The following is a 26,213-nucleotide window of genomic DNA, read 5'->3' as shown; positions in this document are numbered from 1 at the left end:
GGGAAAGATTAAGTGAAGTAAGTGACGTCACTCAGTCATGTCCGACTCTTTGCGACCCCATGGACTGTAGCCTACCAGGCTCCTCTGTCCATGGGATTTTCCAGGCAATAGTACTGGAGTGGATTGCCATTTCCTTCTCCAGCGGATCTTCCCAACCCAGGGATTGAACCCAGGTCTCCCGCATTGTAGACAGACGCTTTACCATCTGAGCCACCAGGGAAGTCCGGGGGGGAAAGATTAGCCTTTTCAATAAATGGTGCTCATTCACTTAACATAAAAACTAAATAAAAATATAAATACTATTATTCCCTTCTAGCACAAAGAGATGGTCTTGGAATTTTGAATTTAGGTGAACACTATTGTAGAAGAAGAATTAGTAAGGTAATAATATTTTGTGATAACAATAAGATGTCTGCATCCTGTGTACTCTAAGTAGAAGATTGAACTCTATTCGACTAACTGGTTTTCTTTCTTCTAAAAGCTCCAGGCATGTATCGTGCCAAAATCAAAATACCTTCATCTGAACGTATTATGGGTCTAAATTTTGCCTATTACTTTAATCATTCAGAGACATTAATGCATTTTTTTCAAATCATGGCAAAATTTGAATTAATACATAACTGATCAAAAGTGCCTTGGAGACTCCCTAACCACGAAAATTATCATACAGTGAATAATAAATTCACCAATACCAAGAAAACAGCATAGTAGAGCCCTGAACTAAAGTTATCCTTTAAAAGAGAAAAGTTCTCTACAATATTCTCAAGTCTCCTCTAGGCCACAAGTGAGCTATTACACAAAATACAAAAACGATATAGAAAAAACAATTTAAGTGGGTGTTAGCATATTTTAGCCAAGCAAATAGATCCAAATAATAAAATTAAGGGTGCTCTACTAATGTTTTAGCCAGACAAGTAATACAGACACAAAATAGTTCCTGGCCAGCAGGAAAGACAGCAGGACATTAGATATATTTGTTAAAATGTTGGTGTAATGAGCAGGGCCAGAGGCCAAATACGTGTTTGGCCAAAACAGTCATCAAGCTGCTATTTACAGATGATGACCAGGAACCAGACACCAGGCTATATTTTTCATGTCTAGTCTTGCACTGATTCCTCAGAACAACTTCCCTGATTGTGGTATTATCTTCATCCTTTCCATTTTACAGATGAGAAAACCAAGCTTTTAAAAAGTTCGCATCTAAGCCCACTGTCCTCCAGATAAGACTTGGAGTGTAGAAGCCCCAGTTCAAAGCTTTTCACCACAATAGTCTACTTCTGGGTGCTTCACCTTGGTTGATTTTGGCTAAGAAAATAATTACGTGCAGATGAATGCTTGAGCCATTAGACCCCAAAGGATCGTTTGTTTGTGGAAACACCTGTCTCGCTTGGCAAGTATCTGAGGTTTAAATATAATTTCATAGTTTGGTCTAGAGAATTAGAACTTCCAGAATTATGAAACTTTGATCATCAAAAGGACCACCTACTGAGAGCCTCTGCCGTCTATAATAGAACTTCCCCTGGAAAACCCAGGGGATCATAAGAATGCTCCCCTTCTCGTGATCATGACTTCATTTCCAGTCCAGGAGACCACGCACCCTTACTCCACCGTTTGGAAACACTTTTTTCCATGTTTGAGAAAAATGGATGCATCTACACTCCTTTTTTATAGAAAAGCAAAATAATAAGCAATTTGAAAGCTGAGTTTCTTAGGACTGAATACTTTTGGATGACAATTGTATGGATAGAAAAGACTCGCTTGCTGAGTGTGTTACTCCTGGGATTAAAACAAATCCTAATTTTAAAAACAGCTATAGGATTGGTTAAACAAAAAAAGATGTAATTAAATGACAGTTGCTTGCCTATAGATTTTTCAATGTCCCTCTTAATACATAGCACCAGACTTAGATATAATACTTTGGAAGCACTGAGAAAGCAAGAGTATAAAAAGGCTACTGCAAACTTCTATTACTGACTTCTTAGCTTTATCACAAAATTGAATTATCAAATTAATAATTAGAGAGAGTCATTAATATTTCAAGTAATTCATTGTATGGTATCTTTAAGCCACTCTCTCCCTATTCGTATGCAATTTTTTTGCCTCTGATTAATTTGTCATTTTTAACCTCTGAGGTCTTCATGAAATCCATCAACTAATCCCTTAGAAATTCCTACATCTTTTTGAACATCCCCAATTCTCCCTGAAATTATGAATATAAATATGAAAGAGGACAGGAGCAAGTCTGGAACCATGTCCCTCCAATGTGACATAGCCATCATGAAGGCCAAGATGATACATCACTTTCTGTTCATATTCCTGTCACATGTCATGTTAACTACTTCCTCCAGGTTGATCACGATCAATATTAGATTAGAAGTTCACTTCATCATTTATTCTTCCTTCAGGTTGATGAAATGTTATCCAGACAAGTCAAGATCCTTTTAGGGGAAACATTTTCAGCTAGTAATATATCTTACTTCTATTCTATGGTAATTCATATCAAGAAGACTTTTATATTTTCTGACTAGTCTGGTAGTTTTAAAAAAATCCTTACAATCACCAGTGTTGTGTTTCTCTTTTTTTCCACACTAACCCAGATATCCTCCAGCCTCCTCCTTGTCTCTGATGATTTTCCACTTGTGTACTCTAATTGAATCTCTTCAGTTCAGTTCAGTTCAATTCAGTTCAGCTGCTCAGTTGTGTCCGATTCTTTGTGACCCCATGAATCGTGGCACGCCAGGCTTCCCTGTCCATCACTAACTCCCGGAGTTCACTCAAACTCTGTCCATCGAGTCAGTGATGCCATCCAACCATCTCATCCTTGGTCGTCCCCTTCTCCTCCTGCCCCCAATCCCTCCCAGCATCAGAGTCTTTTCCAATGAGTCAATGTAGGGAACAAGGTATAAAGAAGGTTGAGAAGTGCTTGCAAACGAGACTCTCAACCAGGACTGAACATTCTTGCAAACGAGATGTTCTGCCCAGTGTAGGGAACTAGGTATAAGGAAGGGTGAGAAGTGCTTGCAAATGAGACTCTCAACCAGGGCTGAACATTCTTGCAAACGAGATGTTCAGCTAAGAATCCTATTTGTTCCCGTGGGAAAAGAACATTTCTTGCACACAAGGATGTTTCTCTGATTCCTCAAAAGGAACAGACCCAGGGACAAAACGGATTCTAAGTTGATAAGGAAGTTCCCCAAAACAAAGTCTTAGCTGCAGTAAATAAGTCAAGGTAAAGGTTATCTCGCCCTGCGCCTGCGCACCGTATAGTCTCTGAATCACAGTGCTTGGCAACTTGCCCTGTAGGTTGTTGTGCAAGGGATATAAAATAAAGCAGCTATAAGAAGCAAGTGTTAAAATATAAAGATTCAAACCACTCTGCAGCGTTGGTGTTTCATTCCGTCGCCAGCAAGTCAACTCTTCGCATGAGGTGGCCAAAGTACTGGAGTTTCAGCTTCAGCATCATCCCCTCCAAAGAAATCCCAGGGTTGATCTCCTTCAGAATGGACAGGTTGGATCTCCTTGCAGTCCAAGGGACTCTCAAGAGTCTTCTCCAACACCACAGTTCAAAAGCATCAATTCTTTGGTGCTCAGCCTTCTTCACAGTCCAACTCTCACATCCATACATGACCACAGGAAAAACAATAGCCTTGACTAGACGGACCTTAGTCGGCAAAGTAATGTCCCTCTTTTGAATATGCTTTCTAGGTTGGTCACAACTTTTCTTCCAAGGAGTAAGCGTCTTTTAATTTCATGGCTGCAGTCACCTGCTAACATATATTTTGTTACCATAGTTAGTATGTTGATAGACTTGTGTTTTCTCAGATATTGGATCTGCTGTTTTCTTTTCTGTTGTTGCCCTGTGTTTGATGGGATACTCGAGTTCTTTCACGGACTCTAGCCTTCAGTCAGTCTTGACTACACTAGCAAGTCTCTAGACCAGTCTTTACAGTCTGGGCCATTGTTTCTCCAAGTAAAGGCTCAGATTACTTGCATGAGAGATGCTGTTTCATGAGATGTGGGAAAGTGTCCACAAAGATGAATTTCTAAAAAGCAATACATATGATTTTTATGAATGCAAGTCTGGGAGCCCCAAATACTGAGGTCTGGTTCTTCCCAGTTTGGGGGACATGTTCTCTTCTTCACTACAGAGTCTTCATTTAAGTAATTTAAAGAAGTCTAGAGAACAAATAACTTCTCTTTCCTGGACAACTTCTAAAAGAGTAGAAGTGGGAGATTATTATATCTAAAACCTTTAAACCTCAAAAGCACCCTTCAAGTCAGATACTCAGAGAGATTAAATAAGTGGCTTGCTCAAAGTTATACAAATCATGGTTAACAAAGAATTTAAACCAAAGTTGGCATCAGTCCAGTGCCTGAGATGATGGCAACATATCATGCTATCCTACTCAACTGCTGCCTCTTAGCCAGCAATGGGAGACCAGATTAGGACTGAAGCTATTGGAAAGGAGAAGATAAATAATCTGTACAAAAAGGAGACAAGGAGACTCAGGGCAGTAAAATGGGGAAGGAGACCAGGCCCACCGCCAGCACACTCTTAGATGGAAGCTGAGGTCTGAGTAAATGCTGGAGACAGCTGGCAAAGAGCACTGGAAACATACAGAAGGCCTCACAAGGAATGAGGTAAATTCTAGGCAACTTAAGGAAGAGCACAGTCAATCTGTCCCCTAACCCCCAAGTGTGGTGAGACAATTCCAAGATGGTTACAGTCAGATATTGATCATTCAGCTAATTATTCAATGAAAAACTAAAGGTCCTCTAAGAAATATGGTTTGTGTATATGACATAAGGCAGATGTTCATATCTGAAAAACGGGGGAAAGAATAAAGTGCGTTTATTGGAAACATTTTGAGAATTGATCATTTGAATTTTTGTAACTGGGTGATTTAATTAAAAGAAAACATGTAAAGAAACAGATTAGAAGAATTCAACGTTCACACAAAATTTTTTCATTCACTTATTATTTACTCTTTCATTTGTCAAACATTTACTGACTTTCTACTATAGACCCGGAGTTAAGCTAAATGCTGGGTTGTTATTTCAGGTTAAGATCACTCAGTAATTATGGGGTGAATACATGAATGAATGGATGGAATGAATGAATAAAAGGCTTAACAAGCAATCACATGAACTAGAGAAAATGAATGAAGTGTACAAGGAGTTCTTCGCTAGCTCTCTGTAAATATCCTTGGCTGAATTAGGAAAGTCCAAACGTTCAATTCTTGGTCCTTTCTGCTGAACCTCTACAGATCTGAAGTCTCACAATGACAGTCAGGGAGTCTTTCAAGTTTACTGCGAAGTTGCACTATTCATGAGGCATTCCATGGCCACTCAGATTTTTTGTTTAAAGTACTCGAGGGAAGATCCTCAGTCAAAGAAAGCTTCTACTCACTTCTAGCTTCAAAAAATTAATCTTTTAGGCAGGCAAGATAATCACAGACAATGCAAAGGAAAAAACCTGCAACTTCTGGTTTTTCAACCAAAGTTATCCGTACAATGCTATCAGCTGACAGAATTCAAACAATTAAAACACAAGGTGGTGCATTTGTTTACGAGCCCTAGTATATCTATTTGAGAACATGAAAACTGAAGATGTTCAATATGAGTAATGGCCATAATGTAACCTATATACTTTTCTCATACAGACTAAAATAAACACTCATTTCTTTTACATTACAATTCAATAAAAATGGGCCCAATATGTTTTTTTAAAAAGACCCTAGAAATACTCTTTTGTTAAGACATGGACGTGCCATTACCATGTACATGCAGTTGAATGAGCTGCTGTGTTTCTCCAGCTGCATTGGTGGCCACACACGTGTATCTGCCAGCATCTTCCATCAGGGCTTTGGCAATTTGTAGAAGTCGACCAGAAGACTGTATCTAATTGGGATCAGAAAGTATGGCAGCATTCTGTACTTTATATGTGGACGTGAAAATATTTGCTAAAGAGACAAACTCATTTAAGGTTATAATATCTAATTATATTTTTATGCTGCTATCTTAATTACCTTTTGACAAATTAGAGCCAGATCACCGCATCATGCACAAGAAAACAGACTATTTTGATTGAAAAGCTTTTCTTACGCCTTGGAAAACACAAAGTTACCTAAGGCCAGCCTGCTGGTATAGTCATAAAAGTCCACTGAATAAAAAGGCATTCACACTGCAACTATGAGGTATGTGATGAAAATGTAGCTATTTGAAAAAAAAACATGGTTATATTTATATAACACTTCATAAATAGTTTTAAAACAACAATCTTTTTTGATTAAATGGTCACAGGGGCCAGAAAAACAATAAAAGTTATAAAATATGAGTAATGGAAATGCAGATAAATTTCCTCCTGTCTGGTTTTCCTTATTTCCCTCTTAAGCACATAACAACCGGCCTCTACCATTTTAGAACTAGTGATTCTGTGGTTATACTTTGAAACTGATTATTCAGGGGTTAGCAGTAACTTCCTTTTTAAAGATTTCTTTTCACATGGACCATTTTTAAAGTCTTTATTAAATTTGTTACAAGATTGCCTCTGCTTTATGTTTTGGTTTTTTTCAGCCGCGAGGCATGCGGGATCATAGCTACCTAACTAGAGACTGAACCCCCTGCATTGGAAAGCAAAGTCCCAAGCACTGGACCACCAGGGAAGTCCCATTAGTAACTTCTAATCACAGCACCCAGCAGCCTAGGCAGTGAGCTCATTCTACAGCATTTGGCATTGTGGGCTTCCTACTCCTCAATCACTCTGCTCTCCGGTAGCTGAAGAGACAGCACTCCCTCAGTTCTCACTCTGACTTTCTTAGTAGATTACAGAACCTGTTTCCTCCTCCTGTCCCAGAAACAGGGAACTTGGCTTTCTGATAGTTTCCATCCAAACCCATGTCTTTGATGAAGAATCCTGTGCAGGCTCCTAAATTTACAGCACTGGCCTCAACTTCTCTCCTGAGCTTCCAACTGTCTGCTGGACAAGTTAGCATATGAAATGTAACACATCCAAAACAAAGCTTACAACTGTTTTCCCCGTATTTCTGAACCTAATTCTCAGGTCATGTTTCCAGTCTTGTTAAATGGCACAGGTCCTCCGGGTTTCACAGGCTGCTTTGACTCTCCTAGTAATTAGGCAATGCTATGTTTCTCAGATCCCTCGTCTCCATTCTCACAGCCACTGTGGGATTATAATAGCTCCTTAATTTATATTCCAGTGTCTCCAGCCTCCCAAACTGTTAATCTGCCTTGCATACTGTTGCCAGAATAATTAGTCTAAAATGCAAATTTGATCCTTTTACCAGTCCCCCTTCAAAGTTCATGCATGGCTCACCACTTTGCCCAGAACGAAACTGGAGCTCAGCAAAGGCTTCCAGGCTCACCACATTCTGACCCCAGATGACCTCTCCATACACTGCCATGGACACTCTCACTTAACTTCTTCTCCAGCCATACTGTACTAAACATGGCAGGCAGCACATTCACATACTTATATTCACTTCTGGACTTTCACACGTGGCGTTTAAAAAGTGCCATAATTTCTTAAGACTCTGTGTTACATCAGTTTTCTCTTCTGTTTCTTCTCACTTTCTGCTGCCCTTGAATTAAGTCATCCCTCTCCATGAGTTTCAAAAGTCATAAAGCATCAATATCTCCAGCTATACTTTGAGCTCCAAGACCATATATTCAATGGTTTCCCTAGCATCTCAACTCATTTATTTCAAGATCTTCTTAACCCTGAAAAGTCTAAAACTCATAGTTTTTCCCCCTCAAACTTGTCTGCCTCCAAAATCTTTCTCACTGGATGGCATCACCATCTATGCACTTCTGTATACTAGATGCCTACTAGTTTTTCTTGATATTCCCCACTCCCTCACCTTTTATCAACAATGTATAATCAAGCCCAAATGATTTAACCAGTAAATAACTGTCAAATATATCCATGTATCTTCACCTCTGTGGCCAGTATATGAGTCCCAATTTCTATCTTTTCTCTCCTAGACAAAAACAAATAAGTTCAACTGATTTCCACATATCTACTCTTGACTCCTTAAATTCTTTCATCAAAAAGGCCTAGGTAACTCCTGAAAATGTAAGCCTGCTCATGTCATTTTTCTCTGCAGTTCAGTTCAGTTCAGTTGCTCATCTGTATCTGACTCTTTGTGACTTCATGAATTGCAGCACGCCAGGCCTCCCTGTCCATCACCAACTCCCGGAGGTCACTCAAACTCATATCCATCGAGTCAGTGATGCCTTCCAGCTATCTCATCCTCTGTCATCCCCTTCTCCTCCTGCCCCCAATCCCTCCCAGCATCAGAGTCTTTTCCAATGAGTCGACTCTTCGCATGAGGTGGCCAAAGTACTGGAGTTTCAGCTTTAGCATCATTCCTTCCAAAGAACACCCAGGACTGATCTCCTTTAGAATGGACTGGTTGGATCTCCTTGCAGTCCAAGGGACTCTCAAGAGTCTTCTCCAACACGACAGTTCAAAAGCATCAATTCTTTGGCACTCAGCTTTTTTAATAGTCCAACTCTCACATCCATACATGACCACTGGAAAAACCATAGCCTTGACTAGACAGACCTGTGCTGGCAAAGTAATGTCTCTGCTCTTCAATATGCTATCTAGGTTGGTCATAATTTTCCTTCCAAGGAGTAAGTGTCTTTTAATTTCATGGCTGCAATCATCATCTGCAGTGATTTTGGAGCCCCAAAAATAAAGGCAGACACTGTTTCCACTGTTTCCCCATCTATTTCCCATGAAGTGGTGGGACCAGATGCCATGATCTTCATTTTCTGAATGTTGAACTTTAAGCCAACTTTTTCACTCTCCTCTTTCACTTTCCTCAAGAGGCTTTTTAGCTCCTCTTTACTTTCTGCCATAAGGGTGGTGTCATCTGCATATCTGAGGTGATTGATATTTCTCCCGGCAATCTTGAAAATTGTGCTTCTTTTAGCCCAGCGTTTCTCATGATGTACTCTGCATATAAGTTCAATAAGCAGGGTGACAATATACAGCCTTGACATACTCCTTTTCCTATTTGGAACCAGTCTGTTGTTTCATGTCCAGTTCTAACTGTTGCATCCTGACCTGCATACAGGTTTCTCAAGAGGCAGGTCACGTGGTCTGGTATTCCCATCTGTTTCAGAATTTTCCACAGTTTATTGTGATCCACACAGTCAAAGGCTTTGGCATAGTCCATAAAGCAGAAATAGATGTTTTCCTGGAACTCTCTTGCTTTTTCCATGATCCAGTGGATGTTGGCAATTTGATCTCTGGTTCCTCTGCCTTTCCTAAAACCAGTTTGAACATCAGGAAGTTCACGGTTCACGTATTGCTGAAGCCTGGCTTGGAGAATTTTGAGCATTACTTTACTAGCGTGTGAGATGAGTGCAATTGTGCAGTAGTTTGAGCATTCTTTGGCATTGCCTTTCTTTGGGATTGGAATGAAAACTGACCCTTTCCAGTCCTGTGGCCACTGCTGAGTTTTCCAAATTTGCTGGCATACTGAATGTAGCACTTTCACAGCATCATCTTTCAGGATTTGAAATAGCTCAACTGGAATTCCATCACCTCCACTAGCTTTGTTCGTAGTGATGCTTCCAAAGGCCACTTGACTTCACATTCCAGGATGTCTGGCTCTAGGTGAATGATCACACCATCGTGATTATCTTGGTCATTCAGATCTTTTTTTGTACAGTTCTGTGTATTCTTGCCACCTCTTCTTAATATCTTCTGCTTCTGTTAGGTCCATACCATTTCTGTCCTTTATCGAGCCCATCTTTGCATGAAATGTTCCCTTGGTATCTCTAATTTTCTTGAAGAGATCTCTAGTCTTTCCCATTCTGTTCTTTTCCTCTATTTCTTTGCATTGATCGCTGAGGAAAGCTTTCTTATCTCTTCTTGCTATTCTTTGGAACTCTGTATTCAGATGCTTATAGCTTTCCTTTTCATCTTTGCTTTTCATTTCTCTTCTTTTCACAGCTATTTGCAAGGCCTCCTCAGACAGCCATTTCGCTTTTCTGCATTTCTTTTCCATGCAGATCGTCTTGATCCCTGTCTCCTGTACAATGTCATGAACCTCCATCCATAATTCATCAGGCATTCTGTCTATCAGATCTAGTCCCTTAAATCTATTTCTCACTTCCACTGTATAATCATAAGGGGTTTGATTTAGGTCATACCTGAATGGTATAGTGGTTTTCCCTGCTGCTGCTGCTAAGTCACTTCATTTGTGTCTGACCCTGTGCGACCCCATAGATGGCAGCTCACGAGGCTCCACAATCCCTGGGATTCTCCAGGCAAGAATACTGGAGTAGGTTGCCATCTCCTCCTCCAAGTGGTTTTCCCTACTTTCTTCAATTTAGGTCTGAATTTGGCAATAAGCAGTTCATGATCTGAGCCACAGTCAGCTCCTGGTCTTGTTTTTGCTGACTGTATAGAGCTTCTCCATCTTTGGCTGCAAAGAATATAACCAATCTGATTTTGGCATTGACCATCTGGTGATGTCCATGTGTAGAGTCTTGTCTTGTGTTGTTGGAAGAAGGTGTTTGCTATGATCAGTGCATTCTCTTGACAAATCTCTATTAGTCTTTGCCCTGCTTTATTCCATATTCCAAGGCCAAATTTGCCTGTTACTCCAGGTGTTTCTTGACTTTCTACTTTTGCATTCCAGTCCCCTATAATGAAAAGGACATCTTTTTTGGGTGTTAGTTCTAAAAGGTCTTGTAGGTCTTCGCAGAACCATTCAACTTCAGCTTCTTCAGCATTACTGGTTGGGGCATAAACTTGGATTACTATGATACTGAACAGTTTGCTTTGGAAATGAACAGAAACCATTCTGTTGTTTTTGAGATTGCATTCAAGTACTGCATTTTGGACTCTTTTGTTGACCATGATGGCTACTCCATTTCTTTTAAGGGATTCCTGCCTGCAGTAGTAGATATAATGGTCATCTGAGTTAAATTCGCCCATTCCAGTCTATTTTAGTTCGCTGATTCTTAGAATGTCAACATTCACTCTTGCCATCTCCTATTTGATCACTTCCAATTTGCCTTGATTCATGGACCTAACATTCCAGGCTCCTATGCAATATTGCTCTTTCCCTGGTAAGAGCTACCAATATTTCCCTGGTAGCTCAGACAGTAAAGTGTCTGCCTACAATGTGGGAGACCCAGGTTCAATCCCTGGGTCAGGAAGATCTCTTGGAGAAGGGAATGGCAAACCCCTCCACCCAAAAGAGGGCATCAAAGAAACATTTTTCTCTTAAAACTGTTCAAAAATCTCCCATTGCTTTAAAGTGAAAATAAAGACATTAATGTTACTCAAATACTTTCCACCCATCCTCTGATCTTCTCTAATATCATTTCTCCCTTGCTCTTACTTCCCTAAGCCAAGGGCTTGGTTTCAGGTTCTCAAGAGGTGTCATACTGCCCTTTGTTTGCCCACGAATAACTTCTCTGAAAGATTCTACTCAGCTCTCTTCTATTAATTTTTCCATTTAACTCCATATGTTCTTCAGATCTCTGCTTACAGACTTTCTTCATAAATCACCCTCATGCTTTTGGAAGAGGTCGTTGAGAGGATGTGACCGCCTGCATGACCTGTGAGCTGGACTCAAGCACTTGGAGGCTCCTGAACTTCTCCTCATGTTTGGAATGTGCATTCCATCCGTCTCCCCAGTGCTAGACACTGCCCAAGGATATAGCCTTGAGATAGTAGTGTGCTGTTGAGACCATCTGAACGGATATGTGACTAAACCTAGTTAGGGCCTCTATATAAACTTTTAAGATTTGGTAGGCAGATGAGGAGATGTACTCATCTTACAGACATTCAAGACAAGCCTGGAAAGTAAGTTCCCTTGCTTATTAAATCTGCCACTACCAATCTGGAATGCTGTGACTCTTTCTGAGCTCTCTCTCTCCCCTCTGAATAGCGGGTGGTTTCAGATTACACCCGGGAAGCTCCAGGGGTTGCAAACCACACATGATCAAAGGCAGCATTTCTTATTATCTGTTCTTAAACCTCTCTAAACTCTCTCTTAAAATTACTCATCCCTGTCTCCAATTATATTTTTGTATGATTATATGATATATATCTGTCTCACAGGTAAGCAGTTGTTTACCTGTACTATGTTAGAAGGATATATATTAAATCTTTTATAGCACAAAATGTGTGAGATTAATTCCACTAGATTTGGAATAGGAATAATAAATGAACAGATATCATCGCTTCTGCCAGGAAAAGAACTTTGCATATCCCTCATTCTTGAAACTTACCTCAAGCAAAGCACAAGCCCATTTTAGTCAATTAACCTGATCTTAGAAGCAAAATCTATTATTTTAAATGCATCATTTAAATCACTCAGGTTTACAATCTACCCATCTCCTAACTGAACAAATATGTACTGACTATAGTTATATGCCAGGGACTATACTCAGTATGAAACATACAGAAATGAACTTACTCATAGAGACTGGTCTCTGCCATCTTGAAGACTGTAAGCTAAACTATATTTTCCAAGACATATTTCACCTAGGCTTATGCAGTTATAATTCCACCTTAATCCTAGTCAAAGGTGAACATATTTGGGATACTCTGACTTAGTACTGATGAACTTTTCATCTATGGGACACTGGTTTTTTTTAACAAGTAAAACAGGCATACATTGAGATAATACAAATAACAACTACTATGTTAAAATCAATATCATTGTTAAAGTTATTAGTCTTTAATTCCATTTTTTGAGTCAAAACATTAAGCTAAATTCTAAACAAGCCTAAGGACAACACATAATATATTCGTGCATTTCCTGCAAAATCTGTCCAACAGGAGAGCCTATAACTAAGAAAAGAGAATATGACAGCTCCTTATATAGCTTTCTCATCTTCAACATAATAATATTCATTCTTACTTTGAGGTTTCCTTGGGCAGTGTTGACAGGCTGTCCATCTTTCAACCATGTGATGGATGGATTCGGAATGCCATTAGCTATGCACTGCAAGGCGATGGGCTTGTACTTCAACACAGCTCTCTCAGAAAGACCTGAGGATTTGATTGTTGGAGGCACTAGATTTAAAGGAAAAGAGAAAAGTAGGAAGGAAGGAAGAAAAAAGAAAGTTGAGGAGGGGACAGAGGGAGAGAGGGAACAGAAACCATAATCAGTAGGCTCAACACTTAAAGATCCAGAACTTGAAAGTTTAAAATTTAGAAAGGAAAAGATGACAAAAGAACAAACTACAAAATAAATTCACCCATTCACTTCATTTATCATTTTTAGCAATTTTAGAGTTACTTATTTCTGAAGTAGGATCTCTAATTCGCCAAAGAATAAGTAAAACATGTTTACAGCAATGCAATCCGCATGTATGTTTGGCTTACAAACTTTTGGTCTGTTTTCCTAATGTATTATGACTTTCCATTTCTCCAGAATTGCCTCATTAAATCAGGGTGCATTTCCAGTACCCATATTTATACCACATGAATCTGTCCCCAGCAGGGCTGATTAAATCCAGGATGGTAATCTGATTTAAACTGGACTTGCCAGATTTCCTCCCTCAAGAACTGGAATTGACAGTAAGAAACGGGATTGGCTATATTCTATCATGGGATTGAAAAAGTGGGGGGAAAAAAAAAAAAAAACAGTCTGCTTGGGAAGAATGAAACTGATGTTCATAGAAACCTCTGCTTGTAGCTTCCAAAGGCTCTCCAGTTTCTTATTCCAGTCCTTCCCTTCCCAAGGACGACTAGCAAATGAGATACATAATAGCCTGGCAGAGGTTTGCTGCTGTCATTAGAGTAACGATTCTAACCCCTATGCCAGTTCCAAGAATGCACTTACGTGCCCTGGTTCCCGCATCATACCCTCACGCTCCATTTCTGGAAATGACTTTATTCACACTCCCTTCTGTTTTGGCTGAAAGCTTGAATGCTTATAAAGTGAAACTGAAAGTGAAGTCGCTCAGTCCTGTCCGACTCTTTGCGACCCTGTGGACTGTAGCCGACCAGGCTTCTCAATCCATGGGATTCTCCAGGCAAGAATACTGGAGTGGGTTGCCATTTCCTTCTCCAGGGGATCTTCCCAACCCAGGGATCGAACCCAGGTCTCCCGCATTGCAGGCAGACGCTTTAACCTCTGAGCCACCAGAGAAGCCCCACTGAATGCTTATAACCCCCCTTTATTTCACATTTGCTACCTATCTCTTCTATCTTCCTTGATCTCATTGCTCAGACCCTTGCATGCTATGTAGAATATATCTCCTACCATTTAAATTCCATCTCAATTCATTCACATGGTTATCACGTGGTTAAATCTTCCGTGTTAGTAAAGTGCCTTAAAATTTTCCATTATTTAACTCAAATTTTCATCCAAATTCACATTCAAATTTGTACTACTTTCCACAATTCAAGATTTATCCAGATTAATGAGTCACAATCTGAATTAGATACTGAAACGATGTGTAAATGAATTTTCCGTGAAATGTTCCTGTCCCTTCTTCAGCATACCATGAACAGTTACTTCAAATTCCTTCTTGTGGTCTCCAGCAGTGTTTGTTGCTACACACCGATAAAGGCCTGTGTCTGATACTTGAGCCTGGGCAATAACCAGTTTGCGTCCATTTAGTAAGATCTTGAATCCATCTCTTTCATCAATGAGCTGGCCGTCCTTCAGCCACCTATAGAAATAAAGCAAAACGAAGTCTGGAGATATACTTTAAATAACTGCATTCCTAAGTCATCAATCAACCACCTTATCTTGGAGAAACATTAACTAATATATATTGGACTTATATATTTATATATGTGTACATGTATATTTTGGAGAAGGCAATAGCACCCCACTCCAGTACTCTTGCCTGGAAAATCCCATGGGCGGAGGAGACTGGTGGGCTGCAGTCCATGGGGTCACTAGGAGTCGTACACGACTGAGTGACGTCACTTTCACTTTTCACTTTCATGCATTGGAGAAGGAAATGGCAACCCACTCCAGTGTTCTTGCCTGGAGAATCCCAGGGATGGGGAGCCTGGTGGGCTGCCGTCTATGGGGTCGCACAGAGTTGGACACGACTGAAGCGACTCAGCAACTTAGCAGCAGCACACATATATTTGGGCTTCCCAGGTGGCACTAGTGGTAAAGAATCTGCCTGCCTAATGTAGTAGATATAAGAGACATGGGTTCAATCCCCGAGTTGGGAAGACTCCCTGGAGAAGGGTATGGCAACCCATTCCAGTATTCATGCCTGGAGAATCCCATGGACAGAGGAGCCTGGTGGGCTACAGTACACAGGGTTGCAAAGAGTCAGATACAACTGAAGTGACTCAGCACAACACAGAAGAGCATGATATATACATATTCTCAATTATGTACCTGCCTAATTTCCCATTTGCTCATTCTATGAAATAAACTAGAAATCAGGAAAAGAAAAAGTTTAAAAAGAAGTTGGCGTATTGTAGGGAAACTGAAGAACTATGTGTACAGGTCTTCATTTTTCTATTAATGCAGAGCTACAGAAAGAAGCAAATGTTCCTACATGTTTCTCACTTCCAATGTTTAGATACCATTAACCAGCAAAACACACACAATCCTAAAACACTTGCAAAACAAAAGTCTAGAATCATATGGTATTTTATAAGTTTTAGTTGATCATGAGTTATCACTTTCCATTTAGTCTATAGTCACGTGTGTGTGCTTAGTCACTCGGTCATGTCCAACTCTTTTCGTGACCCCATGGGCTGTAGTCCACCAGGCTTCTCTGTCCACGGGATTCTCCAGGTAAGAATACTGGAGTGGGTTGCCAAGACCTCCTCCAGGGGATCTTCCCAACCCAGGAATCGAACCCAGGTCTCCCTCATTGCAAGCAGATTCTTTACTGTTTGAGGCACTAGAGAAACCCATAATCATGTGTCGAGCTATTTTATTCCAACAACTAGTTGAGCATCTGTTCATTTGCATATCACACAGAACCTCAGAAATGAAAGGTAAATATTCAAGGAATACTTTGTGAATGAAGGAATGAGAAAAAAAGAATTGGTAGTCATATATTCATGTTAAGTTCCTCTATTTCCCTAATATTTCTGGTACTCTGTTTTAAATTTAGTTGTTCATTAAACATCTCAGTGCTTCAAGAAGATCTGACAGATAATGTTTAATATTCTGTTTCTATGAACTGAAAATGTAATTTTTAAGAGCATATAATGAATTCCTCTAATGGAGCAGATGTATGGGCCCTGTGAATATCAGATAAAAGTTGCCTTGCATTGAGTTAGCCAAAAAGCTTATTCAGCTTTCTTCTGCCAAATGAAATTTTTGGCGAACTCAATTAGAGAATACATCTTTTAATAAAAGAGGTATATAATCAGTATAACTTCATACAATCACTTTTTAGTGACACAGAACCTCTCTCAAAATAGCTCTGAAACTCTCAAATAAAAAAGTGGGAGGTATTTAGAAGACATACCAAAGCCCTTACATGATAGTTGGTGGAGGAGAACCTGTCACTTGACAATCTAGTTCCAGCAAGTTATTGACCGTTACAATGAAGTAAGACGTTTCATCTCCTCCTTCTATAGCTGGTGGCACTAGAAAAAAAGAGGGATGAAACATACAAAGAAATGTATACAAGAGAAAATATAGTATCACATTAAGCAATACTAAGTTGTTCTGTAGAAGGCTGGTAAGTATCACAGTCATTTGGTACATGAAGGATACTTGAAATGGACTCTAAGATACGTTTTATAGTATGCATTTGCCAGGGTCAATAAATATACTTTTGACACACTGTGAATTTTTCTCAGCTAATCTAGCACTATAGCACTGCAGATGCTACGAGAACATAGTTGATTCATACCTTATGATGTTTATTGTCATAAGAATAACATAAGGGAACCCCCAAAATTGGGCCTGCATTGAAAGTTTCAATTCATAAAGAAAGAGAGACTCAAAGCTACAAGATGACTTCCCAAGGTCCACAGACTGTTTCTTGTTGTTTAGCACAGTGTTCGTGACACGTTGTCACTCAATGCACAGATACTATCACAGATGTAAAAATGTTACGGTCACAGTGAGAGACCATGCTGTCACTCACTGCAATCAGATATTGTCACAGATGTAAAAATGCATCTATATATTTAAAAAGTGTACCTATCAGAATAAATGGAAGATTTAGGTAGGTTTTGAGATCTTGGGACTCTGGTGGTCAATCCACCATTCAGTAATATGTAGCCCAGAGCTGAACAGATAACTAAACCTTCTCTAAGATTGTTTGATTATTTCACGAACACAAAAGCACTTCATAAACAAAGCAGGTAGTGCTATGAATATGAGAATACACGGGGTGGCCTTCTCATTTACCTAAGACATCAACTTCGTATTTGATTTCCTTTTCTCCTGCCACGCTCGTAGCCACACATATATACTGTCCCCTGTCGACTTCTAGGGCACTTGTAATTTCTAGTTTCTTCCCACCAGCTTCTATGCGGATGTTGTCACTGACTTTCACAGGAACACCGTCTTTCAACCAGGTTAGAACTGGAGGAGGGTTGCCGGCAGCTTTACACTCCAGGGTCAGTGAATGAGCAACTATCACTTGCTTATTCAGAGGTGCAGCCAGGTCACCTTCAATCATTGGAGGAACTAGAGGCAGAAAAAAGGAATATTTCAGGCAATTCTTTGGAACCCTAATGAAATAAAGAGGATTTTTCTTTTCACTCATACAGGTTGACTATAGGAACTATAGTCAGACTACAGCCGTGTCCCTCCCCCACTAAGCTATTGAGGAAAGAACTTGGTTCTGCTTATCTACTGTTCTAAATATTGTGGGTTACTCTATACCGTGTCTGGTTTACAAAGGACAAACTAGAGAGAATGATCTTAGTCCTAAGAACTACTTCACCTTCTCCATAAAAATCAAATGGTCTAGATTCCAAGGAGCCAAAGGCAAATGATTGACTGAATGAATGATCACTTCTTACCAACCTTAGTTTCTTAAAACTTTTTTCCAAATCATGGGACAAATTCTTCCAATTTCAATCCATGAATATAGAAGACAACACAACCCAGCAGGGATTTATCACTGAACAAACTGGATGTCAGTGTATTAGGAAGCATAGACAGAAAACACATAATAAAAACATACGTGTTTTCCTTACCATAGACGTCCACATGGAATGATTTTTCAGCACTTCCAGCAACATTGGTTACTAGACACTTATATGCAGCTGAATCAGTGACCTGTGCTCGAGGAATATGAAGAAATTGTCCCTTTTCAACATAAAGTGCTTGTGAGCTGGATATGACTGGCTGGCCATCCTTATACCAAGTAATAGCAGGCATTGGAAGTCCTCGTGTTTCACATTCCAGTTTAATTACGCTGTTGATCAAAGCTGACACTTCTGTGGTGACATTGCCTCCTTTAATACTAGGTGGAACTACAAAGGATTTCAGAACACAAACATGCCTTCTAAGTTTTAGCATCTGCATAAAAGTCTCAAATGAATACTCCAGATGTTTAAATAATGCAGTAAAGGAAATATGAATTAAAGACAACTAGGAGTTCTGTGATTTATCTACCGATAATTAGTTGCCTGGGGATTCCCTGGTGGCTCAGTCGTAAAGAACCTGCCTGATGCAGGGTCGATCCCTGAGTCTGGAAGATCCCCTGGAGTAGGAAATGGCAACTTATTCCAGTATTCTTGCCTGGAGAATCCCATGGACAGAGCAGCCTGGCGGGCTACAGTCCATGAGGTTGCAAAGTCAGATACAACTTAGCAACTAAATGATAATAACAACAATCAGTTGCCTGTCTTGTCAAAACAATCTTCATCACCCTCCTTTTGGGAGTCAGATTTCAATAAAAGTAGAAACTCAGTTTTCATTTCAGGGGTTCATTTAAGTCCAATAGATCATGTTACTGTAACTAAGAAAGTCATGTTTAACAAACAAAGCAAAACAAAAATAAATCCAAAGTAAATACAGTAAGTTTGAAATCAGGCCAAGAGAGCAAAAGTGTCAGATGAGGTACAAATGCATGCCCTTTCCCCAGGAAATACAAAAGGTCTAAGAGCTTTTAGAACCCAGCTACTGGTAAGAACTGTAGAGTCTAACTTTTGCCTAGTTTTTTTTTTTTTTGGAACCACAGAGAGTTCATTCACTGAACTATACTCATCTAATTGGTAGCATGTGTACCTTCCATAATTCAGCAACCACATGCCTGGCCTCTCACACCATATGAGGACTATGCTGCTGGAAAAACAATGCCACTGGCTCAAGCCCTGCTATATACTCTGAACACAATCATGACAAGATTCTACTATCATTCCAATAGTTTAAAAAAATCAAATGGCATGTGCCTGAATTTGAGTCTTTTTTTTTTTTACATAAACTTTTATGTTAGAATATTTTTCTTATGGGATGAGAGTTATGAATTTTGGAAGCACAATCACAGAGATAGAGTGCCATTCTCATCAACTGTATCAAGGGTACACACTATCAACGTGGCATATCACTGATGATGCTGACCTTCATCACCTGGTTGAGGTAGAGTTTGCTGTGTGTCTCCACTGGAAAGTTAGTCTCTTTTGACCTTTCAAAAAGAATCATTCTTCCTATCCCACAGGTATTGGGTGGGGAGCTATGTTCTACTTCCTTGAGAGGGGGAGACTACCTACATAATTTTGGGGGGAATTCTCTGTATGGGAGATTTGTCTCTCATCCCCACTTTATCTGTTTCTATCAATATAGACTCATGGAGACTTTTTATGCTTTGAATATAATCCAATACTACATTATTTTATTGTTCAAATTTTTCCAGTTATGGCCACTGAGAACAATTCCAATTGACCCTACCTAAAGCTAAACATTCAGAAAACGAAGATCATGGCATCTGGTCCCATCACTTCATGGGAAATAGATGGGGAAACAGTGCAAGACTTTATTTTTGGGGGCTCCAAAATCACTGCAGATGGTGACTGCAGCCATGAAATTAAAAGATGCTTACTCCTTGGAAGAAAAGTTATGATCAACTTAGATAGCATATGCAAAAGCAGAGACATTACTTGGCTGACTAAGGTCCATCTAGTCAAGGCTATGGTTTTTCCAGTGGTCATGTATGGATGTGAGAGTTGGACTGTGAAGAAAGCTGAGCGCCGAAGAATTGATGCTTTTGAACCGTGGTGTTGGAGAAGACTCTTGAGAGTCCCTTGGACTGCAAGGAGATCCAACCAGTCCATTCTGAAGGAGATCAGCCCTGGGATTTCTTTGGAGGGAATGATGCTGAAGCTGAGACTTCAGTACTTTGACCACCTCATGCGAAGAGTTGACTCATTGGAAAAGACTCTGATGCTGGGAGGGATGGGAGGCAGGAGGAGAAGGGGACGACAGAGGATGAGATGGCTGGATGGCATCACTGACTCGATGGACGGAGTTTGAGTGAACTCTGGGAGTTGGTGATGGACAGGGAGGCCTGGCGTGCTGCAATTCATGGGGTGGCAAAGAGTCGGACACAACTGAGCGACTGAACTGAACTGAACTGAACTGAAGCCCCTTTGACATGAAAGTGAAAGTGGAGTCGCTCAGTCATGTCCGACTCTGCGACCCTGTGGACTGCAGCCCACCAGGCTCCCCCTTCCATGGGATTCTCCAGGCAAGAATGTCCCTTTGACACACATCACATTATTTCAGTACTTTCTTGTTTTCTGCTCCTATTACAGGCTCCAGGCTCATCTGCCCCAGCTCTACAAGTAACTATTTCTCCTAGAAGCTCTGGTTCTTTTTAGTGGAAAAGAATATTAGAAAACAATATCTGAATCTAAGTGAAATTCCTTAATGTTTTCTGATAATTGTTCTTAGAACCAGTTCATAGTGACAAACATTCATATACACATTTTTTTTCTCACACATAAATGAAGGCAAGATCTACTATACAGCACACCTCATTTTATTGCACTTTGACTTACTGTGCTTTGCAGACATTGTATTTTTCACAAACTGAAGGTCTGTGGCAACCCTCATTGAGTAAGTGTATTGGCACTATTTTTCCAAAAGCATTTACTTACTTGCCGTCTCCATAACATTTTGGTAGTTCTATCAATGTTTCAAGCCTTTTCACTATTATTATGTTTGTTGTGGAGAGCTCTGATCAGTGATTTTAAGGTTACTACTATGACTTGCTAAAGACTCAGATGATAGTATTTTTTAGCAATAAAGTATTTTTTTAAATTAAGTTTTAAGACATAATATTTTTGTATATCTAATAGACAGGGAAACTAAAATGAAATGTGTGTGACTCACTTTATTGAAATATTTATTGTGGTGGTCTGGAACTAAACGTGCAATATCTCAGATGTACACCTGCACTGTGAGGTGAATTTGATGGTAGAATATTTTTTCTATTAGGTAATTTACTATATAGATCAGGGCAGCAGCTCACAGGCCAAGCATGGAGATGCTGAATCAAGTGTAGTTTTTACATTTTTAAACAATTGGAAAAAAAGCAAAATAATAATATTTTGTGACATGTAAAAATTATATGAAATTCCAACTTCAACACCCAGTAAGTTTTATTGGAACACAGTCACGTTCCTTTGTTTGGGTAACTGTCTATGACTACTTTACTTCTACAATGACCAAGTTTAACTGTTGCAATAAATACCAAATATGGTGTTCTCATTGCTTCTCACTATTGTTCAGCTCACCATAAATTTCAGTGACACAGTTATAACGCATAGCATTTGAAGTGCCATAAATATCACCATGCCATGATATTTTATTTTACCTTTATTACCAGTGTATACTTCTCATATCAAAACATTGAAAATAAAAGGGAGAAAAATGGGCTTTAAAATGTAACATTTTTAAAGCGCAGCACATTGTGGATTATTCTGTTATTAAGTTCAATGGCAAAGCACTCAGTTTATTTTTTAATAACAGTATAGCTGTCTCGAAAAAATAGTGTTATTAAAATCAGTGTATACTAACTTTACAAAACTCAGCACTCATCACAATATTTCCCACTCAAAGAAAGACAACAGATAAATTAATAAAAAATGGAATGTTTCCTTAAGCAGAATTTCTTCACAAAGATAAAAAGTCAAAATGAGCCTACAATTTAAGTTTCTTAGTGGCTCATTTGTTAGCCAAGGAAGGAAAGCCTTTAAGAGTGATTTAAGTATAATAAATCAAGAATGACTGCATTAGCAAAGAACTGTGTCTAATCAGTTTGTTTAAGACTATTAGCTTTTCCATAAGAATAATTGCTTGAAGAGTTGAGAACATTGACAACATTAATAATTTTATTTAAAGGGGCTTTCCTGAACAATATTCTTGGCTCTTAAAACAGTGACAGATGTTGCTGATACTGGTTAGTTGTCTTTTATTTGATGAGTCAATGCCATGTTTGAATATACTGAAGAATTGGCCCCTAAGAATAGCCTGCATGGAACAACTGCAGATGAAAATATTTTCAAAGTTGAAACAACATTAATTGATTACAGTCTGAAGTGGAATCTGTTAAGATGTGCTATAACTGATGGTGATAAAAAATACCATTAGTTTAGAGAAATTTACTAAGGTTATTAGAGAAATTGACAAGGCTTATTAAAATGTAAGGTTTTAAAAGTCTATCTTTATTCTTTGTAGTATTAATCAGCAAGCATTTGTGTAAAACATTCATAAGTTACTGAGCCAGTACTGTCCATGGTGTATCTCACTTGCTCTTATGGACTTAAATATGATCAGTTCCATGAATTTTTGTCAGAATTAAAAGGTGAATATACTGAATTATCCTAACTTAGTTTAATGTCTTAATGGTAGAAAAGTTACATTTTAATTTTCTGAGCTTAATACTAAGACTGAATTTTCTTTGAATGAGAATTGTTCTCAAACACCATGACTGCCTACTGAATGGCTGTGGAACTTAGTTTTACTACAAACTTGACAAGGTTTCTTAATTAATTCAACTTAAAATTATCAGACAAAATCAGCTCTTAAATACAAAATCTATATTGCTGATAGTCATTCCGTTGTTTGAATCACAAGTCATCACAAGTTGCTCTATGCATTTTCCACTATCAAACAAAACTTAGATCTTGATTTCCCTACAGATTTGCAGTGAATATATTTTCTGAACTCAACATTCAGTTTCAATAACATTTGTCAGACTTTGATGCAAATGCAGAATAACTTTCCACATTTAAAGTCCATATTTCTCTGAAAATGAGGTCCTTCCATCTAACCCTCAATTGTAATTGATTAGCTGGTTAGCAGAATGGCAGGGTGAAAGTCAAACATCAAGAGAATAGAAGAGAATTCTACAAATGCCTTTCAATTAATGAATATAATCAATTAAAATCATGTTTGTGAAATGACATTAGTATTTGAATATCTATTTTTGTGAAAAGACATTTTCAAAGATGAAATACATAAAATCTCACTACAGATCAGTATTAACAGATGAACATCTGAATTCAACTTTGGTGATAGTAATCATTAACTTTGAACTCTTAGTAAAATGTTATCCTTCCAAAGGAACTCCATTCTCGTTAGTAGACTTGTATTACAACATATTTTACAATTTTTATAATTATCAGAAAGACAGAATACCAAACAATTGGTAGACATTTATTTCTATTTTTTATGTAAATACGAACATAATATCATTGATTTTCTTACAGTCTGAAAAACCTAAAATATTTTCCAACTTTGTTGTTGTTCAGTTGCTCAGTTGTGTCTGATTCTTTGCAACCCCATGGACTGCAGCACGCCAGGCCTCCTTGTCCCTCACTATCTCCTGGAGTTTGCCCAAGTTCATGTCCATTGAGTCACTGATGCTATCTAAAGATCTCATCCTCTGCTGCCCTCTTCTCCTTTTGCCTTCTATCTTTCCCAGCATCAGGGTCTTTTTCAATGAGTCAGCTGTTCATATCAGGTGGCCAAAGTACTGGAGCTCAGTCTTTCCAATGAGTATCCAGGGTTGATCAATTTCCTTTAGGATTGACTGGTTGAAACTCCCTGCAGTCCAAGGGACTCTTAAGAGTCTTCTCTAGCACCACAATTCAAAAGCATCAATTCTTCAGTGCTCAGCCTTCTTTATGGTCCAGCTCTCACAAGCATACATGACTACTGAAAAGACTATAGCTTTGACTATATGGACCATGGTTGGCAAAGTAATGTCATTGCTTGTAACTCATTCGGTTTGGCATTTTGCATGATGTACTTTGCATATAAGTTAAATAAACAGGGTGACAATTTACAGCCTTGACATACTCCTTTCCCAATTTTGAACCAGTTAGTTGTTCCACATAAGGTTCTAACTGTTGCTTCTTGACCTGCATATAGATTTCTCACGAGGCAGGTAAGGTGGTCTGGTATTCCCATCTCTTTCAGAATTTTCCACAGTTTCCTGTGATCCACACAGTCAAAGGCTTTGGCATAGCTGATGAAGCAGATGTAGATATTTCTCTGGAATTCCCTTGCTTTCCCTATGATCCAACGAATGTTGGCAATTTGATCTCGAGTTTCTCTGCCTTTTCTAAACCCAGCTTGTACATCTAGATGTTCTCAATTCAAGTAATGCATAGGGCCAGCTTGAAGGATTTTGAGCATAATCCTACTAGCATGGAAAATGAATGCAATTGTATGGTAGTATGAACATTCTTTAGCACTGCTCTTCTTTGCTATTGGGATGAAAACTGACCTTTTCCAGTCCTGTGGCCATTGCTGAGTTTCCAAATTTGCTGGCATATGGAATGCAGAAGTTTAACAGCATCATCTTTTAGGATTTGAAATAGCTCAGCTGGAATTCCATCACCCCCCATGAGCTTTGTTCATAGTGATGTTTCCTAAGGCACACTTGACTTCACACTCCAGGATATCTGGCTCTAGGTGAGTGACCGTACCATCATGGTTATCCCAGTCATTAAGACCTTTTTAATGTATAGTTCTTCTGTGCATTCTTGCCAGCTCTTCTTAATCTCTTCTGCCTCTGTTAGGTCCTACTGTTTCCATCATTTATTGTGCACATTCTTACATGAAATTTTCTTGAAGAGATCTCTAGTCTTTGCCATTCTGTTGTTTTCCTCTATTCCTTTGCACTGTTTATTGAAGAAGCCTTATCTCTTCTTGAAATTCTTTGGAACTCTGCATTCATTGAGTTGCATATATAGTTCCATTTCTCCCTTGCTTTTTAGCTTCTCTTATTTCCTCAGCTATTTGTAAAGCCTCCTCAGATAACCACTTTGCCTTCTTACATTTCTTTTTCTTGGGATGGTTTTGGTCACTGCCTCTTGTACAATGTTACAAAACTCTGTCCATACTTCTTCAGGCATTCTGTCTATCAGATTTAATTCTCTGAATCTAGTCATCAATAAGGAAACCTACCTGCTGCTGCTGCTCCTGCTATGTCGCTTCAGTCGTGTCCGACTCTGTGCGACCCCAGAGACGGCAGCCCAAACCTACCTATTTACCATCTTTCCCCTTATAAAAAAAAGGTTTGTCAAGTTCTGCTATAAATAATTGGTTAATATAAATTCAAGCCACCATTTTTAAATCTTAAGAAAGGATATTTACTCAGACTTTAAATTTTAATTTTGATTTCAGCCTACTGACATTAATCTGGAAATGTTTATCAACTTTATGGCTCAAAGTGTCTAAATAAACTGGCTGGCCTAATTAGTTGGATGATACATTAATGAAGTCAAGAACATAGGTTCAAACAGCCCCTTACCCTCTTACAAAGGAATATCAGTTGTACTGAAAAGGGTTTATTTAAAAAGTTTGTATTTATGAATTGAGAAAAATTACTCAAAAAACATTTCTAGCTGACAGCAGAATAATATACCATCTACTGTTTAAATTTCCCAGATACACATTTCTTCCTGCTTCAATTTAATTCACATATACTTTTCTGAGTCCTGTACTTCCGTTTGAGGAAAGCTATTACTGGTAAATGCTATGAATTCATTGTACATTAAAAGGTACCACTCAAAACCTTTATACCAAAACTTTTATATACACTCAAAAACTTTTATACCATTTGGGGAAATTTTCACATCTGAAACTTATCCACAATTAAGTAAAAAATCTTTACCTCAAACTACTAGCTATGAATTTGCATGATCTCCCCATAGGTTATTAAATGCTCATTTATTTCCTTTTCCTTTCCCCTCCATTTTCTCTCCATATCTTTTATTTTTCACTCATATTTTCTCTCCATTT

At 38.9% G+C, this 26,213-nt stretch overlaps 1 protein-coding gene across 1 annotated transcript in view; it reads right to left on the bottom strand.

Annotated features, from left to right (window-relative positions):
- HMCN1 (hemicentin 1) overlaps positions 1 to 26,213 on the bottom strand; it is a 552,382-nt gene that overhangs the window by 208,348 nt on the left and 317,821 nt on the right. The window contains exons 31-36 of the mRNA XM_004013873.6: positions 18,152 to 18,430; positions 17,355 to 17,636; positions 16,474 to 16,582; positions 14,510 to 14,679; positions 12,918 to 13,072; positions 5,778 to 5,901 (exon numbers count right to left, since the gene is read on the bottom strand). Coding sequence (XP_004013922.3) covers positions 5,778 to 5,901; positions 12,918 to 13,072; positions 14,510 to 14,679; positions 16,474 to 16,582; positions 17,355 to 17,636; positions 18,152 to 18,430 — 1,119 coding nt within the window. The remainder of the gene's footprint in view (positions 1 to 5,777; positions 5,902 to 12,917; positions 13,073 to 14,509; positions 14,680 to 16,473; positions 16,583 to 17,354; positions 17,637 to 18,151; positions 18,431 to 26,213) is intronic.

The sequence above is a fragment of the Ovis aries genome, chromosome 12 (genome assembly GCF_016772045.2).
Source record: "Ovis aries strain OAR_USU_Benz2616 breed Rambouillet chromosome 12, ARS-UI_Ramb_v3.0, whole genome shotgun sequence".
Classification (NCBI taxonomy): domain Eukaryota; kingdom Metazoa; phylum Chordata; class Mammalia; order Artiodactyla; family Bovidae; genus Ovis; species Ovis aries.
The sequence above is the reverse complement of the archived record's forward strand: the minus strand, read 5'-3'. Positions and strand labels throughout refer to the sequence as shown.